The sequence below is a fragment of the Orcinus orca genome, chromosome 11 (assembly GCF_937001465.1).
Source record: "Orcinus orca chromosome 11, mOrcOrc1.1, whole genome shotgun sequence".
NCBI classification, from domain to species: domain Eukaryota; kingdom Metazoa; phylum Chordata; class Mammalia; order Artiodactyla; family Delphinidae; genus Orcinus; species Orcinus orca.
The window spans coordinates 56,853,719-56,877,303 of NC_064569.1; the positions used below are offsets into that span (position 1 = coordinate 56,853,719).

At 39.2% G+C, this 23,585-nt stretch overlaps 1 protein-coding gene across 1 annotated transcript in view; it reads right to left on the reverse strand.

The window, feature by feature from the left end:
- The window catches only part of PTPRR (protein tyrosine phosphatase receptor type R), a 274,441-nt gene that overhangs the window by 92,549 nt on the left and 158,307 nt on the right, over positions 1-23,585 (reverse strand). Inside the window, exons 7-9 of the mRNA XM_004281891.3 lie at positions 20,792-20,947; positions 13,583-13,693; positions 2,855-3,117 (exon numbers count right to left, since the gene is read on the reverse strand). Coding sequence (XP_004281939.1) covers positions 2,855-3,117; positions 13,583-13,693; positions 20,792-20,947 — 530 coding nt within the window. The remainder of the gene's footprint in view (positions 1-2,854; positions 3,118-13,582; positions 13,694-20,791; positions 20,948-23,585) is intronic.

Here is a 23,585-nt window from a genome sequence, read left to right on the forward strand (position 1 = left end):
ACAAAGAATGTGGTCTTTGGTGGGAAAGACTCTAAGCTTATTTCCAGTCTTTCTATCTACCAGAGTTTGATGACGATTAAACAAGATTAAATGGTTATAGAAGTTGTCCTGTAGTTGATGAAGACTCGGCTTGGGTCTATACCAGCTTATGAAAATCAGATGTGACTAAAAGATTATTGATAACAGAGCAAGACTCTTTTAGGGGACAAGAAAGACTACTTCCTCCTGGTGTTTATTTGGTTAAGGTTAGGGTTCTACCCAATATGCCAATCATCTCTAGTTCTATCTTTTTCAGTTGGTGAATACTCTACAAAAAAAAAAAAAAAAGTGAGGAGGGACCTTCAAGATGGCAGAGGAGTAGGACACGGAGATCACCTTCCTCCCTACAAATACAACAAAAATACATCTACATGTGGAACAACTCCTACAGAACACCTACTGAATGCTGGCAGAAGACCTCAGACTTCCCAAAAGGCAAGAAACTCCCCACATACCTGGGTAGGGCAAAAGAAAAAAGAAAACACAGAGACAAAAGAATAGGGACAGGGCCTGCACCAGTGGGAGGGAGCCGTGAAGGAGGAAAGGTTTCCACACACTAGGAAGGCCCTTCACTGGTGGAGATGGGGGATGGCAGGGGGGAAGCTTTGGAGCCATGGAGGAGAGCGCAGCAACAGGGGTGCAGAGGGCAAAGAGGAGAGATTCCCGCACAGAGGATCGGTGCCGACCAGCACTCCCCAGACTGAGAAGCTTGTCTGCTCACCCGCCGGGAGGAGTTGGGACTGGGAGCTGAGGCTCGGGTTTTGGAGGTCAGATCCCAGGGAGAGACCTGGGGTTGGCTGTGTGAACACAGCCTGAAGGGGGCTAGTGCACCATGGCTAGCTGGGAGGGAGTCCAGGAAAAAGTCTGGAACTGCCTAAGAGGCAAGGGACCATTGTTTCTGGGTGCGTGAGGAGAGGGGATTCAGAGCACTGCCTAAACGAGCTCCAGAGACGGACATGAGCTGTGGCTATCAGCGCGGACACCAGAGACTAGCATGAGAAGTTAAGGCTGCTGCTGCAGCCACCAAGAAGCCTGTGTGCAAGCACAGGTCACTGTCCACACCTCCCCTCCCAGAAGCCTGTGCAGCCCACCACTGCCAGGGTCCCGTGATCCAGGGACAACTTTCCCAGGAGAACACACAGTGCACCTCAGGCTGTTGCAACATCACGCCAGCCTCTGCTGCCACAGGCTTTTTCTGCATTCCGTACACCTCCTTCTCCCCAGCTTGAGTGAGCCAGAGTCCCTGAATCAGCTGATACTTTAACCCCGTCCTGTCTTGGCGAAGAACAGACGCCCTCAGGCAACCCACGTACAGAGGTGGGGCCAAATCCAAAGCTGAACCCCAGGAGCTGTGCGAACAAAGACGAGAGAGGGAAATTTCTCCCAGCAGCCTCAGAAGCAGTGGATTAAATCTCCACAATAAACTTGATGTACCCTGCATCTGTGGAATACCTGAATAGACAACGAATTATCCCAAAATGGAGGCAGTGGACTTTGGGAGCAACTGTACACTTGGGGTTTGTTTTCTGCATCTAATTTGTTTCTGGTTTTATGTTTGTTTTAGTTTAGTATTTAGAGCTTATTATCATTGGTAGATTTGTTTATTGATTTGGTTGCTCTCTTCCTTTTTTTAAAAACAAAATATATTTTTTCTTTTTTCTCTTTTTGTGAGTGTGTATGTTTATGCTTCTTTGTGACTTTGTCTGTATAGCTTTGCTTTTACCTTTTGTCCTAGGGTTGTGTCTGCCCGTTTTGTTGTTGTTTTTTTAGTATAACTTTTAGCACTTGTTATCATTGGTGGATTTATTTTTTGGTTTAGTTGCTCTCTTCTTTCTTTCTCTTTTTTTTATTATTTTTAACAATTAAAAAATTTTTTTGATTTTAATAACTTTCTTTTCTTTCTTTCCTTCCTCCCTTCCTCCCTCCCTCCCCTCTTTCTTTCTTTCTCTCTCTCCCTTTTCTTCTGAGCTGAGTGGCTGACAGGGTCTTGGTTCTCTGGCCGGGTGTCAGGCCTGAGCCTCTGAGGTGGGAGAGCCGAGTTCAGGACATTGGTCCACCAGAGACCTCCCGGCCCCACGTAATATCAAACAGCAAAAGTTCTCCCAGATATCTCTGTCTCAACGCTAAGACCCAGCTCCACCGAACAACCAGCAAGCTCCAATGCTGGACAACCCGTGCCAAACAACTAGCAAGACAGAAACACAACCCCACCCATTAGCAGAGAGGATGCCTAAAATCAAAATAAGGTCACAGACACCCCAAAACGCACCACCGGATGCAGTCCTGCCCACCAGAAAGACAAGATCCAGCCTCATCCACTAGAACACAGGCACCAGTCCCCTCCACCAGGAAGCCTACACAACCCACTGAACCAACCTTACCCACTAAGAGCAGACACCAAAAACAACGGGAACTAAAAAAGGTCTGAAGAACATAAGAGCGGTAGAGGAATAAAGACACAGATGTAGAGAAAGGCCTTGAGGACACCGGGAGGGGGAAAGGTAAGCTGGGACGAAGCGAGAGAGTGGCATGGACATATATACACTACCAAATGTAAAATAGATAGCTAGTGGGAAGCAGCCGCAGGGCACAGGGAGATCAGGTTGGTGCTTCGTGTCCACCTAGTGGGGTGGGATAGGGAGGATGGGAGGGAGATGCAAGAGGGAGCAGATATGGGGATATATGTATACATATAGCTGATTCACTTTGTTATACAGCAGAAAATAACACACCATTATAAAGCAATTATACTCCAATAAAGATGTTAAAAAAAAAAAAAAAACAACATGTAGGGGGATCCCGTAAAAGCTCTTACCTCTCCTGAAGTCCTATGGGCTTCATTTTGAAAGGAGAAGGGCAGACAGAGGTGGTGGCTTTGATCTCAGCAGTGTATTGGCCTTTAGGGTCCACGACCACATTCAGTACCTTTGGAACCTGCTCAGGTTGGACCATACTGTTGGCTGTCTTGGCCTCAGACTGTGCTGGCTGTAATGCAATGGGTGATAGGTGGATCTCCTGATTTTTCTCTTTATCTTGTCTCAGGGAAAGCTGAAATTTTTCTTTTAATCTGTAAAGAATCTATAGAAGGAGATATAAAGGGCTCCTGTCACATTTTTTCATGTTCAACAACAAAGTATGATCTCCTCCATCCCAACCTAGAAGACAAACCAAAATAAGGTTTGATGATAATACAAGTAAGGAAAGCTTTCTGGGATGATTTCTCAGTTTTATGGTATTGAGGATTTTCCTCAAAAAGATATGCTATTTGTTTCTAGTTATGGAGGACAAACATATTAAATATATACATACATGATCTACTCCTCAAATATAATTCAAAAGCAAATATGGCTAATTTTATAAAAGTGTCAGATGTCAGTTTGATCACATGTAAGCTCTTACTCAAAGTGACTGAAATGGAAAACTTATAGAAGGAATAGCCATGAAATGGGGGTTTGTGACATGTATAGAAACAGAGATTTGTATCCAGTACAACAAATACTTGAAAAAAATTAAATTTAGGATATGTGTCAAAGAATAATTTGGGCAACCAGCATTTCCTTTCTTACCCCTTGCTCCTTTAAATTTTTAATGCATGTAGAAAAACCGCAAAAGTATCATGTTCCTTCATTCTCAGAGCTCTTTCTGGAATGGCTAATTCAATCCAGAAAACTTTTAAACTTTTAAAAGAATTAGACTGACTTTGCTGGGACACTTCAGTGGACCAAGTTTGTCCTTCCTGTCCTCAGTCTTCCCTTTTTATCAGCCTTCACCCCCACACACCTTTCTCTCCTTTCTTTTAAAAATACTTATTAACTGTTATATTTTTATATATTTTTAATATATTTTATTTTTTCAGTTTTATTAAGATATAATTGACATGTAATATTGTACACGTTTAAGATGTACCGTGTAATGATTTCGTATTTTTTCTCTTTTCTTGATAATAACTCCTTTACTCCAGTTCCTACAGAGAGTAGATGTCCTTGTGTTTCTTCAAGTCTGTTCTCAGGGAGGTGATTTGATAAGTTATTCACATGAAGTGGTGACTCAACCTGTAATCTGCAATTACAGCACTGATGACAGCAGCATTGTAAAAAACCTTAGGCCAATCAAACTCCCCTGTTTAATTTCTGGAGTCCATTAGCTGAATGACTTATATTAGGGGAGAGGGCAGTCCTGGCACTTGTCAACCACATTTACTCTAACTAGACTTGAGGCTAATTTTTTCTTTCCAATTGCCTTTAAATTCTAGTCACCTCTATATTTGAAATCTATTGAAAATATATAAGATTGAAATATATATTTTTTCTTGTTAAAGGATGAACACTGATGAGAATTTATTTCAGGAAAATTTTAGAAAATATTTGTCCAGTATTCTCAGAATATATTGGTAAAGAACAGTCTATGTGACAAAATATGATTATAAAAAAAAGAATCAGGATGAAATAAAAACACAACAATCTAAGATGAGAAGGTATCAGACTGAGATTAAGAAGAAAAGAATTCAAAGAACTGAAAACTCAGCAGCAGGGTGTAAATCTTCTTTTAAGCAATAAAGAACAGAGCTGACAATGCAGAAAATACAGTCAGTGGTGGATATGGCAAAGTTGAGAGACTGCCTGGAATTTATAGCAAAGGATAAACAAATGAAGATGAAAACAAGAGAAAAGATGGGATATGGATGTCAGAGAAGAGTCATGGTAAATAATAAACAAGAATAAATGAGAGGGAAGCAGGTCATTCAAAACTATTTTTCAGTGCCCACTTACGTTATGCCTTGTGTGAGGTACAGGGTATTCCGTTGTGAACAGAATAGAGTGTACCCTGTTCTTATGGAATTTAGGGATATGGAATGAAAAAAGTTCTTAGTTTTATTTTTTTTTAAGTGTGTCAATTGAAAGAAGAGTAAATGTGAGAAGAAAATCGAGCAATTTTTGTGACTTGAGAAAAAACGAACATTACTGAGGATGCATGAACCCCGTACCTAGATAAATTGATGTTCATGTGAATAAAGCCAACAGAAAGAATTTCTCAGATACACAGCATCTCAGAAAATATATTACCTGTCTACTTTTCTTGAAAAATTTTACTCAAAATCATGAGAAATATGACTCAGAATAAAGAAATGAAGACGTAGAAATTGTAATATGAAAGGGAGCTCTGGAATTATTTAAACACAGAATGAAAATGAAATTTAATTATGTCTCAGTTCCAACATCTCAGGTTGTGGAACAGTAAAGAAGTTTGAGGAAGGTAGAGAAATAAAAAATAGGGGTGAATGTATGTTAAGTGACTTTTTAGTTAGGGATACAGAGGGAATGGGAGTTAGAGCGGTCACTAGAGGTCCTTCTGACCTAATTATACATTAAAGAAATTGCAGTCTAGCTAAATAACGTTTAGCTGCTGGTCCAAAGTCAGCAGTTAGCCGTGGCAGAGCCAAACTCAAAGGCAGCTCTGCCTCACAGGCCTGAGCACTTCCCACCCCTTACATGCTCTTCGCCACACCATCCTTCTTAAAGATTGACTCTGAAATCACATCGTCTGCCGATGTGATTCTCACCACTGGGTTTCAACAGCACCAAATCTGAGTATATCTTTTGTACATTGAAAGCTCTCTTTAAGGAAAAGGACTCTATGAACATATAAGGTGTAACTAGATATACATATTAAAATATGAAGATGAATACCCTTACCCCGTGCATAATGCCTAAGGATGGGGAGGTTTTTTCCAACTTACTGCTTCTTTTCAGTTTCTATAACCCTCAAAAGGCAATTTGCCGCCATTCTGCACAAACAAAAACCACACTAGAACAATATCAATCAGATGACACATCTGTGTTAAGCTAAATACCTAATTACTAAAAAGATGAGGTAATTAGAATTTAAGGTGGGACAGCTTTTTATTTTTTTAATTGTAAGCAAGTTATTTTCCTGAATGGGAAAAACAGACATATCTGTAACTTTACAAAAATATATTTAATAGAAGATAATGCATATATTGTATATTCTAAGTTTTTCACATCTAACTATAATATGTAAATAAAACACTCACTTGCCTGTTTACATTTGGGTTTTGGAGAAGCATATTTCAAAAATGGAAATGAGAAAGCCAAGAAAATGTTGACCTTCTCCCTGTTTCCTGACAGGTGACTTTTATGATGATGTTAGTGTAAAACTAGTTCAAGTCCAAAGTCCTTCTTTACCATTCGCGAGCTTATGTTCTTGATGGAGAACCTTTGCCACATATTTTACAGTCATCTGTTTACTTTATCTCTGTTTAGAGGTCAATTTTTTTTTTTTTTTTTTTTTTTGCGTTACGCGGGCCTCTCACTGTTGTGGCCTCTCCTGTTGCGGAGCACAGGCTCCAGACGCGCAGGCTCAGTGGCCATGGCTCATGGGCCCAGCCGCTCCGCGGCATGTGGGATCTTCCCGGACCGGGGAACGAACCCGTGTCCCCTGCATCGGCAGGTGGACTCTCAACCACTGCGCCACCAGGGAAGCCCTAGAGGTCAATTTTTAAATCTATATCTAGGTAGTACGTGTAAAAACTGATTTATACATCTTTAATTAGGGAAAAGCAGAACTTGGAGAATATACAGTGTTTCTAAGCAGAGAGATTTGGGCTGTCTCACAAAATGTGGAAAGAATTGGAGAGGTTGCTACTTGGCAATAGAGCAGTTGTCATGGAATTAAGCTCTAACCGAGTGTTTCTCAACCGGCAGGGATTTTGCCCTTCAGGGGACATTTGGCAACGTCTGGAGACCTTTTTTGGTTGTGGTACTGGGGTGTGTGCAGGGTGCTACTGGCATCTAGCGGGCAGAGGCTGGAGAAAATGCTAAGTACCCTACAATACACAGGACAGCCCCTTTCCCCCCGACAGAATCAGCCAGTTCAAAGTGTCAGCAGTGCTGCTGTTGAGAAACTGGCATAAGGGACCTTAAAAATAATCTGGTATAATCTCTTCACTTCACATTTAAACCCAGAGCGGCTGAATAATTTATGGTAGGTTAGAAATGAAGTCTAGGATCTGGGCTTCCTGACTTATGCCTGTAACCATTCTACTCTACTGTGTCTTCTAAATCCCCACAGCTTTCTTCCCAACCTCTTTTCCAAAGCCTCTGGAAAAGTGATGTCAGAAATTTTTCTCTGCACAGATAAAGATCTGGAATATACCATATGCATGTTTCTCTATATGAATGCACTTTGTTTCCAAACTCAACCTAAAAGCTGCCATAGGAATGGCAAGTCTATATATATATATATATATATATATATTTTTTTTTTTTTTTGCCGTACGCGGGCCTCTCACTGTTGTGGCCTCTCCCGCTGCGGAGCACAGGCTCTGGATGCACAGCCTCAGCGGCCATGGCCCACGGGCCCAGCCGCTCCGCGGCATGTGGGATCTTCCCGGGTCGGGGCACTAACCCGTGTCCCCTGCATTGGCAGGCGGACTCTCAACCACTGTGCCACCAGGGAAGCCCACAAGTCAATATTTTTGACTTTCCCTTTAAGAGCTTGTTGTATCAATCTTGGGATGCAATAGAGTCACTTGGTAATTTGAAAAAAGAAAGAGAATGGAATATTGAATGAAAGGATTTGTAGAACTCAAAACTATAGCAGGAGAAAAAAATAATAACAGGAAGAAGAGAACCAGAGAAACACAGTAATGAGAGGAAGCTAAAAAAAAATCCTATAAAGTTATTTTGCAGCTTATAATTTTCATTTAAAAAATCTTATTAAGTGGTACACCTTAAATTTACACAGTGTTATATGTCAAATATATTTCAATAAAAAAACACATAGGTGGGTAACACACAAAACATCTGTTTGGATTAAAATATGTTCAAATCTCAAAATGATGCCACCAACTAACAGTCATAGCGTTTGTCCTTTGCAGTAGTTTATAGTTAGTTCTGAAATAGTTCATTCTTTCATTTCTTTTAGTTTAAATGTGAATCAATTGCTACTACGTTCCAGAAACAACATTGTGGATGCAAAGATAGCACACAATCCTTGCTTTTGGGAGTTCACTGGCCTCCAGAAGAGAAAGATGGGTAAAAATGATGTCCAGTACCAGATACTAGGTGCAAAAACAGAGATGTGTCAACAGCAGGTATGGTGTGGTACACATTTATCACCTCTGTCTGGGTTGAATGTCTCTGATTAACACAGGCATTCCCATTTATTCCTGGACCCCTTTGTGGCCAGAAACAGATGTTCACAAGATAGTGTGACAGGACTGGAAGAAACTAACAGTGTGACTCCTTTATACATGAGATCGCGGTAAAGAGCCCAGCCTTTTAATCCAGATAGACTTGGGTTCGAATGCCAATGCCTCCCCTCAGACACCCACACACATATACCCACCCACTGCTTGTTCTTGGTCAAGTCACTTATCTTCTCTGATTCTTGGTTTCCTCTTCAGTAAAATTAGGAAACTAAAATACATTAAGTGTTTATACATAGGGCCTATAATTAATAATACTGTATTGTATACTTAAAAGTTCGCTAAGAGGATAGATCTTACGTTAAGTGCTCTTATCACAACACAAAATAATAATAATAAATAAAGAGGGCAGGAGGAAACTTTTGGAGGTGATATATATGTTCATGACATAGATTGTGGTGATGGTTTTATGGGTGTGTGCTTATCTCCAAACTCGAGTTGTTTACATTAAACATGTACAGCTTTTTGTACGTCAATAAAGTGGTTTTAAAAATACATTGTTTAGTACCAGGCAGTAAATTTAGTACCAGTAAATGGCAGTAAATTTAGTACCAGTAAATGGCAGTAAATGGAAGAAAATAATCGTTATTATTGTTATTATTATTTTTCTTACTATCGAGAGGGTTGTATTTTGAGCTAAATGGTTTTTATTAACCAGAAAAAAACTGAAAATTAGTTTGAGACATGCCTACTTTGGTAAATGGTTCTGTAGACAAAGCGTTTCAGCTAGGAATCTAGTCCCATTTTTCTCAATCCCTAGGAATTATATATAACATATTAGAAAAGTATGGCTATTTATGTCCACCTTTGACATGCATTTTCTTTGTGATGCTTGGGCTGTAGTAGGTAGTCTGATAAAGAATTTCCTGCCTCAGCTACCAAGACCATGACTAGAGAAACTCTTTGGATGACACATGAATGGCTCTTCTATGGGTCTAACAAGCCAGAGCTTTTATTGACCCAAACAGCTCTTTTTTATGTTTTCTAAAATTGCTTTTCAGTAGCGATCTGGTTTATAGACAGCTCTACCTACATTCCATAAATACCTTTTCACTTGTTAATAAACCTCTAAGTGCACTGAAGATCTAATGTAGTTGATAAATGGTGTTCTTTCTATTATTTCTTCCAACTTAGGGACTAATTCTTCTTAGTAATATATTCCTCCACCTAAAGCAGACTGAATGGATTGGAAGTTGCCCACACATTTTTTCTTGGAAAATTGTATTTGTCTATTTGTTGCACCACCCACTCTACATTCACATTTGAGAGGTGCTAAATAAGTCACACATTTGAAAATGTCATGCATGTCTAATTTTATGCCTGGCAACACACATTTTTTCTTAAATTTTAAGGAAAGTAAATAATATGCCACATTTCAAAAAATTTGCCAAGGCTTATGTTATTGTTACAGAGCACATAATCCTCCATGACAGCAATTCACCTATATAATTTCATAATAAAACCACATGCTTTTCATTTCTATGATAAGAGAAAGGCTTGGACACAAATAATGGCATTCGATCTTTCATAAACATAGTTAATGCCAGAGGGAAATTTCTGAGTGATATCTTTTTCTTTGCCATGGAATCAACAAAATTATGGGAAACAGAAACCAGAATATACTTGTTTGAAAATCACAAAAGTGATAGTATAACTATTACTGAGAGATCCAAGGAAAAACTTACTTTAAATCAAGATCAGTATCAAAAACATTTGAACAAGTACAAAGATAAGCTTATTTTAGAGAATCACATTTGACTAGTCCTTAAATGTGAACTGTTTACTTGTCAGTGGTTAAGCTGTATCAGATAAATATAACTTCATCTTAATCCTGTCTATCAGGTAGTATTTATTTTTCCATCAATATTAATTCCTTTCTGTACTACTGGTTCCCCTGTTATTTTATTTTATTTTTTTTGCAGTACGCGGGCCTTTCACTGTTGTGGCCTCTCCCGTTGTGGAGCACAGGCTCCAGATGCACAGGTCCAGCGGCCATGGCTCACGGGCCCAGCCGCTCCGCGGCATGTGGGATCTTCCCGGACCGGGGCACGAACCTGTGTCTCCTGCATTGGCAGGCGGACTCTCAAGCACTGCGCCACCAGGGAAGCCCCCCCTGTTTTTTTTAAAATGACTCTTTCACTTTAAAAAGTAAGAGAGTGTTTGAAATATATCATTCTACTACTTTTATTTATTCAAGAACTGTTGGAATACAAATCAAAATGTGTTTCTTCTCTCTCACTACTCGCCATCTCCAATGCATTCCTCTCCCAGGAAATGGAAGCACCACCCATCCAGGTAGTCAGTCAAATAATGTAGGAGTCACCCTTCATTTTTCTCTTTCTTCCTCCCAGAGAATCAGTACACAGCAAGTCCTGTCAGTTCCACCTGCAGATGAATCTCCATCCTTCACCCCTCTCCATCTACACCACCACCCTCTACTCTGGGCCGCCATCATATTTCTCATCAGCCTAAGACAGCAGCTGCCAGAAGGGTCCTCCTACTCCCACACTTCACCCCAAGCTCTGTCCCCGACCACTTGCCACCAACAGAGACCACAATCTTTTAAAATATACAAATCAGATCACATCAAAGCTCTGCCTAAAACACTCAGCTTACAGCCTTCTCCTGGAAACCAGCGAGGCCCAGCTGCCCCACCTGCCGTATCCTCTGCCAGGGAGCCCCTTCCCTACATGTTCGTATGTCTCAGATGTCTCCGATTGCTCCACTACCTATTGCTTCAGCTCACTATCATCTCTTCATGGCCCTTAAGGCTTTTGAGTTTCTACAAAATTAATAAACTTTATTTTTTAAAAGCAGTTTTAGGTTTACAGAAAAACTGAGCAGAGAGCACAGAGTTCTCATATACCGCCTCTCCCATAGCTCCCTCAGCAACGTTCCCTGTCATTAACGTCCTGCATTCGCATGGCGTACTTGTTACTCTTGAGCCTACACTGATATGCTGTCATTAATGAAGTCTAGAGTGTGGATTAGGGCTCACTCTCAGTGTTGTACATTCTATGGGTTTTGACAAATCCCTAATGTCATGCACGCACCATTACAGTATCATACAGAATAGTCTCACTGCCCTAAAAGTCCAACTATTCATCCCACAGCTTCTGGCAACCACTGATCTTTTTACTGTCTCTATAGTTTTGCCTCTGGCAGAATGTCATATACTCGGAATCACAGAATACGGTCACTACTTGATTTTTTTAAATGTTCATGTAATTACTGTCTGGGTGCGCCTCTGGACTATAGGACTCATGAACACAGGGACCTCCTCTGTCTTGTTCCTTCCTTTGTCCACAGGGCCAACAACAGGCTCACAGAGAGCCCTCTGCAGGAATTCCTGGATTGAATGAATGGATGAATCTACCTACCAGCCCAGTAGGGAGCAATCACCTTCACACTTCTGAAACATTCCTTTCTCAGTTTGTTCTAGGAACTTTGGAGTAGCCTTATTTAGATTTTTGAATTTTACATGGATGTTTTGCAGACACTGGGAAAGGAAGAGTTAGTTGTTCCCTGGCCCCAGGTAGTTGAGGGTGTGGCTACTACAAGTCCTGTTACTACTTGCGATCAGTATGTCAGGCAGGAGTTCATCCAGTCATGGTGGATACAGGGGCGCTCCCTGAGCTGGAGATGCAGAATCTGGACCATATCTAACAAGTGAACGGTTGCTCTGCTCTGTCTCTCTCAGCCCTCTAGGACTCACCAGCTGCTCTGGAATCTGCTTTCCCACTTTCCTCCTTGCCTTTGCTCTTCTGAATTGTAAGTATTTACTCCCTGAATAATCTCTATTTTTATCACTCTGTATCCCTTTCTATCCTCCCCTTCCTTCCAACGTTCCAAGCAGAAAAATACCCTAATTGTGACTTATGAGAGGGAGGACAACACTTGAGGTTTCCTTTATTTAAAAAAGAAGAACACATATTTTAAAACACAAGGAACCATAACAAGGAACCACACCCTCTCTACCTAAAAAATGCCCAGGGGTCTCTGCCAAAATTTCCATAAAACCTCCAACTTTCATTAAAATTCTTTACCCTTAATCTCCACTATTTAAGATATAAAAATCTTAAATTATTCTTTTGTTGATATTGTCACAATTTTTAGAAATCTTCTCTCTTAGTGCCTGGCCCATAGGAGATGCCTCTAAATTCATGATAATAGAAACTTCAGAGTGCATGGGAGCTTGCTACTTTCTGTATTTTAGATTCTAGGAAATATGCCCATCTTCACGCTATTCAAGGCCTTAATTGTTTTATATCCTTCAAGTTGAGACCCACTCAGCCTCTGTTTTCCAAACGGAGCCCTAACCTTTCTAACATAAACCTCTTCCAGGAGGAGGAGCAGAAATAAACAAAATCCATTAAGACACTTCGCAACACTGTTGCTTGTGGGAAGAATAATTAGCATGATGTCTTTGGGGGGGGCTGTTAAAAACTAAGGAAGGAATGTTTTTAAAAATGTGCAAAATTAAAAAGAACATAGCACACAGGAAGAAAAGATATTAAAACCCATCTGCAAACTTTAAATATTTTAAGTTATATCACAGAATTTTCAAAAGAATAGGAAAATCTTATCATTCTATTAGAAAGGTACCTGTTAACTCATTCAGTACCAAAGAGCACTGCCTAGTCTAGTGTGTTTAGGTTTATTTGGGGTTCTATGTTTTTAATATGAAATACACTTTTAAAGTCTTCATATCTATAATTTGTAATTTACAGAGCTATTTGCAGTGTATTCTTTCATACTTTTACGTTATTCATTCACCTAAAAAATTAGTTGATTATGGATTGTTTAGCCCTTTAGCCTATAATCATCTCCTTTTCATGCCTGGAATTTCATATATTACTTTCAAGGCCCTTTAAAAATAAGAAAACCTTATTTTTACTCATTAAGAAGTAAGCTTGCCCCAAGACATATTTCTTTATAAAATTTTCCCCAAGTTGCACAAAGATAATATAAAAGAAGAAATAAAGCAAGTCCAAAGTGTACCCAGGAGACTTAAATGGCTTTGAGGATTCCACTGACCTCGGTAAATCACTTTCTAAAACTTCGTTCTCAGGGTTGATCAAGTTACGAAAAGCCTCAGTGCAATTACAGCCTTATTCTGCAGGTCAGAATCCATAATTCCGTAGGTTTTCCTTTAGCTATCACTCTGCTGTCAGATGTGAGATATTCCCAACCTATCAGGGTCATAGTCTTGCTTCTGTTCTCAGTCTTTTCAACATTCTTTTGAATGGCAATATATCGAATAATATTAAGCAGTGGGCTCAGTAAAGGATAAAATATATAAAGAAGCAAACTTACCATCAAACACGTTACTATAATAACAAATATGCTGAGAAAAATGACAACAGCATAAAATCCTTCTTTGCTCCAGATTTTGTCCGCTTCATGCTGCCCTTGTAAAACATTTTTCTTTGAAAGCAAAACAGAAAGTCCGATGTTAAATGAGAGCTTGAGGAGACTGGCGTTCTTATCAGACACTAAACATATTTTTAGCTTGATTCCATTCAGTGTAGAACACACCTACATCCCCCGCTGCCAGAGCTGCTTCTCAATCTGATCTAAGACATTGGATTGCCGTTCTTATACGTTAAGACGCTATTTTATCTCCTGTACAGGAGCAAGCATGCCCGACATGGCACATAGGGCCTTAGGCTTTGTGAGTGTCCCTCAGGGTCTCTCTTGGAAACTACCTGGTTCACAGGTGAGAGAGTTCTGTTCTTTTCTGTGCTGAGGAAATTGTTTATGAAGCTCTCCTTACTCTGCTTTCAGGCTCCTCCCATAACATCAACACCCTGCTTTACGTGCTGTAATACTGCTCTCTGCTTTTAAACAGAAGTGAAACAGGTGCAAACAAAATCTCATGATGCATCAATAAACAGAGCAACAATGTCGGCATCATTGCCTTTTTTTTGTTTTCTTCTATGAAATCTTTTTTTTAAAATGCAGTCTATTTTGTCAAAATCTGATTAATGTACCACTTTAACCACATAAATTGTTAGGGTTTTATATTTTATTTAAAGCAACAGGGAACACCAGAATGTCCAGAATTATTTGGCACTATAAGGGAAAATAGTTTTACTTTAATTTATTTCTCTCTTTGTTTATTTACTTAGCTTACTATTTGAAGGGTGGAAGGGTAGAGAAAAAGCATGAATAACATGTCAATGAGTGGTTTAGTTTTATTTTACCCATTCTTTTTAAAAAAGCACATCTACTAAAATCACATCTTATAATAAAGCAATGAAATTTAATAATTCAGTGAAATTTATAGATTTATGGTTAAAGAAAATTGAGCTTGAAACCAAATGGTCCACAATTAGGAAAAAAATATAAAGGCTAAATCAAGTCAAATGCTCCCACTCATCTAAAATTACATTTTGTTGGAGTCTGCTTTTTCCCCTTTTGGTTGAGATGTCTCTATGATTAAGAAAGCCTTGAGAAGCATGATAGTGAATGATGAAAGGCCACATGGAGAGTGGCCCTGGAGAATGAGAGGTCGTCTTGTGCATTCCAGCGTCAGATGAATTCCCAGCTTAATGTAACCCCTGGGATGACTTCAGCCTATACTATGTGGAAAAGAAGAACCACCCAGCTGATCCTAGTCAACTTACAGAATCATGAGAAATAAATAGTAGTTGTCTCAAAAAGAAAAAAAAAAAAGCCTTCAGCAAAACCTGTACTTGTAGGTGTCTGAACGTGGAAATCATTGTTAATTATTTTTCAAGACTTAAAAACAATAAAATGCATTCCACATTTGTAAACTAGACAAAAAGAAATATTTGCCTTGAAAAATATTTTATGAAAACTTTTATCCTGAAACTCAAGCGAGTCTTGGTGGGGAGTTGAACAAAACAGAATGGAAAGGATCTCTGAGTTCAACTGTGGTTACAATAACTATGTGAGGAAGACTTCTATTGCTTGAAGTAGTTGAGTTTCCATTTCCTTTGCTTGTAAAATATAGATATGCTCACTGTAATATCTTGCCTTCTTTAAGACATAGACACATTTATAGATGCAAGAAATGATTTATGCATGTTTTTAAAATACATAAATGGTAAGTTGATGGAGAATCTGAAAATACTTGCTTGATGAAATGAGTAGAAACCAATATGTCCTGAAAAGGAAATCTTGGGGTCAAGTGACAACGTGTCTTTTACTCATTGACCTTAGCCAGATCATATTTTATTCCTATGTCTCTGTACACATAGCTGGAAACTAAGAGAAAACTCTTGTAGAAATCAAGTATAAATATGGAAATGAGTTTTTTTGCAGGCAAATAAATAGCATCTATTGCTTGCTATAAAAGCAAGCCACTTAAGCCTTCAAGTAGGTAGCATAAACTTGTCAAATTTAAGTGTGAGAATCTGAGCTTTAGTTCATGTAAAATTTGGATTAAAAAAGGAGTGGTTAGGTGGGTGGAAAGAGATTTTGTGTTCCTAACCTGATTTGGTTCCTTTCTTGTTTTTCCTACTATAGTTCCACACCTCCTGGAATACCAACAGGTTCCTTTCTGCTTAAGACAAATCTATTTTGTTTTCTCTTTTAACCAAAGCAGTAATGATGGAGGAATTAACCTCCCACCCCTCCATCCCCCGCCAGCACTTAGAAAGACACATGTTTTGAACTCCTAGAACTTAGCCACTGCACTTTCTTGGTAAATAGATTTCCTTCTGAGTCATGCTAGCCCTGCTGAGCACTACTATATTTGTACAGAGATCTAAAAGCCTTGATAAGGGCAGGGTAATAAATGGAAAAGTTTGTGGTTAAGATCCCACAAGTCATAAGATTGTAATTCACAAGAATCTCCAATCTAACCTTTGTATAAGGTTAATGTGATGCCTTTCACATTTTTTTTTCTTTTTTTTTTTTGCGGTACGCGGGCCTCTCACTGTTGTGGCCTTTCCCGTTGTGGGGCACAGGCTCTGGACGCACAGGCTCAGAGGCCATGGCTCACGGGCCCAACCGCTCCGTGGCATGTGGGATCTTCCCGGACCGGGGCACGAACCTGTGTGCCCTGCATCGGCAGGCGGACTCTCAACCACTGCGCCACCAAGGAAGCCCATTCCTTTTACATTTTGACAGGGGACTGAAGGTTCAATAATTCAGAGGCTCCATGGCTGGGTCAAACCAATGCGCTGTATCATCTTAATGTCTTATGTCACAACAATATCACTTTCCCTTTAGCTTTGTGGCAGTGAAAGAAGCTGCTGGGTTTTGTTTTGTTTGAATAAAATTTGGGCAGTTTCCGGTACCGATAGCAATGGCTTCTCTATATCCTGTTTAATAATTTGATATACTAGAGTTTTCTTTTCTTTTCTTTTTATTAAAACCAATTCTGACCCCAAATGCTGGGAGAGATGATACAGAGACTTTCAGAGCTACATCTCTTTAGAGAGATGGAGCACAAAGAATAAGAATAAAGCGGAAATGTTATAAATTAGCTGGTTAATTAATTGATTAAGGCAGATAAGTGAGTTGTATCCTACAACAATATGGTTTTGTTAGATAAATGCCAAACTTCCACTGTATCATGCACAAGGTAAACAATTCGGTCTGAGAGATCTGACCCATGTTAACATTGATTGCATTCCTCCTCGGCACTGTATGGCTAGGACTATATAATTCTTTAGACTGCTGGCTAATGTTTAAAGGAACAATCACTAAACTCGTGGATTATGATTATATTTATTTGGTATGATTTTTTTTCTCTTTGTAAACATGCCATGAAAGTATCAGTCAGTATATTGTCCTGTTATTTAAAGAAGGTAACTTCCTCCTTTGAAACATAAGACCTGTGAAACTGTGGTAATGTGCAACTGAACAACAACAAAATCCTAAATCATTTTTTTTACTATCATTGCAAAATTACTGCTTCAATAGACATTTAAGTTTGTAAAAACATCTAAAAATAGAAACTAAAACAATGCATTTAATTTTATTTCCCTGAGATTTAACTTATTAAGCAAGAGGAAGTCTGGTTTTTAATTTTTAGGAGCATCTTATTATAAAAAAATATTTGAGGTCCTCCAATGTTCTAGGTACCATATATAAATATATAAAAGAAATAATGTCTTTGTCTCTCAAGAAACTTAAATTTGAAATAAAAATAGATGAATAAGCGAAAGGAAATCTCTATTTGGTAATTGTCTTTGTTTCCCAAGAGTCGTTTCTGATTTAAATAAAATCAAGCAAATAAAGAAATGGCAACAACAAAAAACACACCCTTCCCTAAAAGTAATTAATAAAAGTGTAGGAAGAGATGCTTTGAGACAGCATTCACCTTGTTCTGTAATCCATGTAAAGGATGAAAACCCAAAATACCAATATTCCTTTTTTTGTTCTGGTAATAAACATGTTACCATAACAGGGCTATAATTTGGAGATAGAAATGTGAAAGAATGGGTTGAGGCATAAGCTGTTACTACACATTTACCACAAATGATGAATAAAGAAGTGGGAAAACTCACAGAATACCTATCAGCTTAAACAACTATCAACAAATGCTTCTGCAGCACCTCTTGGACTGTATGTGTCTGAAGCTCCCTCTGAGGGCCTGTGCACACTGCAGACGGCTCTCTCCTGTCTGCAGTTAGAGCTTCCGATCAGAGGGTACCGCTGGGCCCATTCTACAAGTGCCAGAACAAAACGCTCAAACAATACACCAGTCCCTGATGAAATGCTCCTTATATCCAATTAAAATGCTTCCCAGTCTCCTGTAATATAATAGTTTCTAGATTCTAGATTTCCTAGATTTTTAGATTCCCAGAATTTTATAAGAAAATATCATATTTTGATCATCAAATACACTTTCATTATTCAAACGCAATACAGACCTATGGTCTATTGAGGGCTAATCGTTCTGTGACAGGCATTCAGGCTAAGCTCCTTGCCTTCACCAGTCTGAGGTGTGTTGGAGGACCCCCAAATACTTGAGTTTAATTAATTTTTTGGTATGGTGAGCTTCTCTTGGTCTGCAAAGCTGGCTGACTCACTAAGCTGCCATCCTCCTAAAGCCTTCAGAATGGCATTTAAACTCAGAATAAAGCAACAGGGCGAAATGCTTATTTTATTCACTGAAAGCTTATGGGAAGCAGAATAAATTAATCTAATGGTCTTTTAAAATTTTAAAGAAGAATTGTCCAGAGCAAGATGTGTGGAAGTCAGTCTGTGAGGGGCTTGAACTGTGGGCATGGAGTTTGGTTTGATGTACAAAAGGGAGCCCCTTCAGAGTCACATGCAGGGAGGGCTGGGGAGGGGTCTGGGTGTTTAAGCTCATGTTGACCTTTCTCCTGGTCTCTCTGAAGCATGAAGGGACCTCCTCTTTCTCAAAACTCCCATGGCACAGTGCGGTTATGTTATCATAGCCCTGTATTTTCCTTATCTGCTTGTCTCTTGTTGCCTTATTAGAACTCATTGAAAGCAAAAATCTTATTTTATTTGTGTGTGTGTTTGCTTATTCATTTATTTTTCTGACTTTGGACACCACCTAACCCAGCACTTGGCTATTTGTACGCCTACTGTATGCCAGGCCCTGAATGAAGGCACTGAAGACACAGATGAAATGAAATGAAATGCTCTCAAGGAACGACGGTGCAGAGATGGACATGAAGGCCAACGTGGGGTATGGGGTTTTTGTACTAAGCTCAATGAGAACACAAAGGCAGCGCCCACATCTGTGGAGGTACAAGGGAAGGCTTCACTATACAGTAGACTGATCTTGAAACATGAAAGGTGCACAGATGGACCAACATACACACAGGCTTGGAGGGAAGAAATGGTGTGGGGTGTCCTGGTGCCTATTAAGTTTGGAATGGCTGAAGCATAAACTAAGAGAGTGTTGTTCAACAATGATAAACTCAGCACACAAAGAACCATATACCACATTAAGAAATCCAGACTTGATTTTACAGGATTTAGGAAGCCAAAGAAGAGTCATGACATTAGGAGGGCATGGCCAGATTTGCTTTTAGAAAAGTTACTCTGGTGGCAAGAAAGAAAACACTGTGTGCATGTGTGGATGTGTGCATGTGCACGTGCGTGTGTGAGCTGGGGTTGGCAGCAGAGACAGCAAGGAGGGAAGCAACACTAAATGCAGGAAGACCAGTTGGAGGTTGTTATTACAGTCGTGGTTCAATGATGAAATACATTTTCATTCTGCAGTCAAATTACAGTTGTTCAGTGCCTACTCTTTGTGAAGATTTCCATGTTTTTTTTTCTTTTTTTTTTTTTTTTTGCGGTACGCGGGCCTCTCGCTGTTGTGGCCTCTCCCGTTGCAGAGCACAGGCTCCGGACGCGCAGGCTCAGCGGCCATGGCCCACGGGCCCAGCCGCTCCGCGGCATGTGGGATCTTCCCGGACCGGGGCACGAACCCGTGTCCCCTGCATTGGCAGGCGGACTCCCAACCACTGCGCCACCAGGGAAGCCCTCCATGTATTTTTTTTAAATTTAAAAATTTTATTCATATTTCAAGTTTATAAGATAAGGACTCTACCTATTTTTCCTTTCCTTTCCTTTTCTTCTCCTTTCTCCCTTCCTTCTTTTTTTCCTTCCTTCCTTCCTTTCTTCCTCCCTCCCTCCATCCCTCCCTTACTTTTTTCCTTCCTTCCTTCCTTTCTTTTTCTATACTCATTTAGGATATGAAGAAACTGAGGCTCAGAGAGGTTGATACTATGTAAAGACAGACTTAATCTCACAGAGATTAAATCACCCAAGGTCACACGCATTTTAAGTGCTGGCTTTGGGATCCAAGCTCAATCTTGTACCAAAGCTTTTTATACCATACCTGTGGCATTTGCTATAATGAGAGGCAGTGTGCTTTACTGCAAAGGGAAATAGACTAGGAATAAGGTATCTAGATTTTAAATATTGCTTTCTACCTCATTTGCTTTGTCACCTTGATGAAATCACTTAATTTCTACGGGCCTTACTTTCTGTATCTTTAAAATGTTCGCATGTGTTCCCTCAAGGTCTAATGCTTTGATTCTGTGAATTTAATTACATATGTTTGGGATGATGTTCATTCTAGCAAGTTCATTTGCTGGGTTCCTCAGCAAAAGAAAAATCACATTTCAAATTAATCCCAAGGTAGTGGAAAAAAGGGACCATTTTGACAATGAAGGCAATGAGGAGTAAACCCGTTGAGGAGGAAAGATTTGAGGGTGTTTTTGGGGACACCCAAAATTCAGTAAAATTCAGTAAAAGTAATCAATTGACAAATATACCTAAGTGGCTTTTCTTCTGGACAATTTGTTGGATAAGTCAAAATAAATTATAAGGCCATAAAGATTGGAGAAGAAAGTGTCAAAAAGGGAACTTTGACATGAAAATGAACTTCCTTAAGGAAGAAACATACGCAATGTGAAATCAGAGAATTTTGACCCTTAGGGAGATTTTTATATTATCAAATAACACACGATAAACAGCTTTCATCTCAAAGCCTCCTAGAATTGGGTCATGTCATGCTAACCGTGCAAATTTTTAAATGAAATATTCCATGAAACAGCCTACCTCAGGGGAGACTTCTGTAATTCCAAACTGGGATAAACTTTGATGCAAAACATTGATATTAAGTGAACGCAGCACTTCCTCAGACGGCAGAGCATCAGAAATTCCTGCTTTCCCGTTTATGGGAGACACAAATAGTTCAACACTGTTCTTCTTTCCCTAGTAAAAGCAGATCATTTGTATATGTTAATAGACATTTTAAACAACTTTGGGAAATATTTTTGACTTCCTTCTAGAAACATTAAAGAAAATCAGAGCTTTAGGATCCTAAAAGACATCTTGGAGATCACCTTTATTAGGTATGCCTGGTACACTTAATATTAGCAGCCCAAAGCCCGAAATCTTCAAATGGCCTTCTTTCAATTAGTTGACACCTCTAGCTTTGTAATTTTATATTTCATTCGATGCTGGTTTATTTTCCATTCGGTATTGTAATTTTTGAGATATATTGTTCAGATGGTTCCTGAGTAATTGTGTTTAAAGAAGCATTTTAAAATCAATTAAATGAATTAAGTAAAACCTGATGTAACAGTACAATTATTAGACATCACCACCCCATATATATATTTTTTATAACTTGTATTAATGTGAAGGCTGGACTAAGGAAGGTGATGCTGTCTTTGAAGTTGCTTCCCTGATCCTGTTCTTCACCTTAAATAAGTCACACTTTTAAGATCTATTGTTTGGTAGAAACAATGTTATGCAATGATATCATGTTACTTTCCTATTAGTATGACCTCATTACCTGAAACAGAGAGAGAGGATTTCTTACCTTAAATGGCTGATATGCCACATACCCATAAAAAACAAACACTACACAAAAATGACACTGCCTTTGATAGATTCTCTTTGACAACTTATACAAAGCACTTATAAAAGAAAATTGTTGTTAGTCTTTTCTTTTTGATACATGGAGTTCTCTCCTGCTAGAAAATTTTCTCTCTTTTATTTTTTTTTTAGAAAGTTTTCTTTTAATGCAATTTATCAGAAGTTCAGCCACGTATAAAATGGAGTACTACTAGTCATCCAGGAAAAATGTTCCCGTGTTTGCAGTGAACAACAGACAATGACTAAATATTGCATAATACTGATGTGAAACATATTTATAATAATTTAAATAGTTTATGACCTAATAACAACAATAGTAGGAAGAGAGCACTTGTTTTGGGCTTGTCATGCTCCCATGTGCCTTAAATCTGTTATCTCCAGGACAGAGGTATTAAGTTATTTCATTTTGTAAATGAAGGAACATTAAGTAGCCTGCCTTAGGTCATAGAGCTGGGACACGGCCAAGTTGGAAATGGAGTAGAATTCTGTGTCTGTCTCCAAAGCACACGCTCTTAATCACCGTACTCTGCTGCCTCAGGTATCATCATAACTTAAACTATTATAAGAACTACTCTTAGAAACAGACATGCATAAATGCTACTAACATTCTCTGAGGATATGCATATCCCTCTCTGGGTGTGGCAAATCCCTCTTTTATCCTTTCAAAGAGCTATTATGCTCTTTAAATCTATATATGTAAAAGTATATCTAAGATATCTGAGTATATATATAAAATCTAGATCTAGATCTAAGACATCTATAATACCTCACTTCTCACTTGAGCAAGGTACACTGTGGATATAAATAACCTATTTCACTCTTTCATGATAATGGGAAATGCTGTATTTCTTCTATGCTATTGAGTTAAAAACTGTTTTTTTTTAAAGCTTATTTAGTCCCAGAAAATAGTTGACTCACAGAACAAAAGTTGTTATGGGGACGAAAACAATTCACCCTCCACACAGAAAAAAAGTGAAAAGAAACAAAAATTCTAAACCAAAATAAAAGCAAATTCTTCTCCATAGTGGGAAATGCAGGTGTTGATGCAGTATAAAACTGAACTCAAGCAGGAGCGTAAGGATTTAAGGCAAGGAGAACAAGAAGTCCTTGCTTAAGTTTCTAATGCAGGGGAAATTAAGAACAATTTTAAAACTGTTAAAATGATTCTAAAGTCCTTTTTCACAGGAACCTCGGATAATTAGCTTTTTACAAAGAGAAAGTCGTTAAGATTTGAATTTGCTTTTCTTTGCTCACACCCACCTTCAAGTGCAGATGGGAACATGTAGTTGAATGATATCAAGGTCCCTAAATACTGAGGAGAAGGGGGAAAGAAAGGATGTGGGTGATAGATCGGTCTAAAGTAAGCCTTATACAAAAGGTCCTTTGGGCTTCCTTCATCCCCACCTCAGATACCCATCCAAGTTTTCTCTCGACTTTTTCAAGGCTATTCTTGCATTGTACTTGGACTGCTGTCCTTAAGCATGGTTCTTCTTTATTCAAAATCCTCTGCCTATGTGTTCACTATCCTTCATCCTGATATATATATATTTTTAAAGTTATTTATTTATTTATTTTTGGCTGCGTAGGGTCTTCGTTGCTGCGTGGGCTTTCTCTAGTTGCGGCGAGCGGGGGCTACTCTTCGTTGTGGTGCGCGGGCTTCTCATTGCGGTGGCTTCTCTTGTTGCGGAGCACGGGCTCTAGGCACGCGGGCTTCAGTAGTTGTGGCGCACGGGCTTATTTGCTCCGCAGCATGTGGGGATCTTCCTGGACAAGGGATTGAGCCCGTGTCCCCTGCATTGGCAGGCAGATTCTTAACCACTGCGCCATCAGGGAAGTCCCTCATCCTGATATACTTGAAGGGATTTTAATAGATGCTGTCTGGAGACAGTGCCTTACCTGATACAGAATGTTTCCGTCTTAGGGAGAATATTTTGGGAGTAGTATACGGTTGGTGAGACAAGTATTTTGG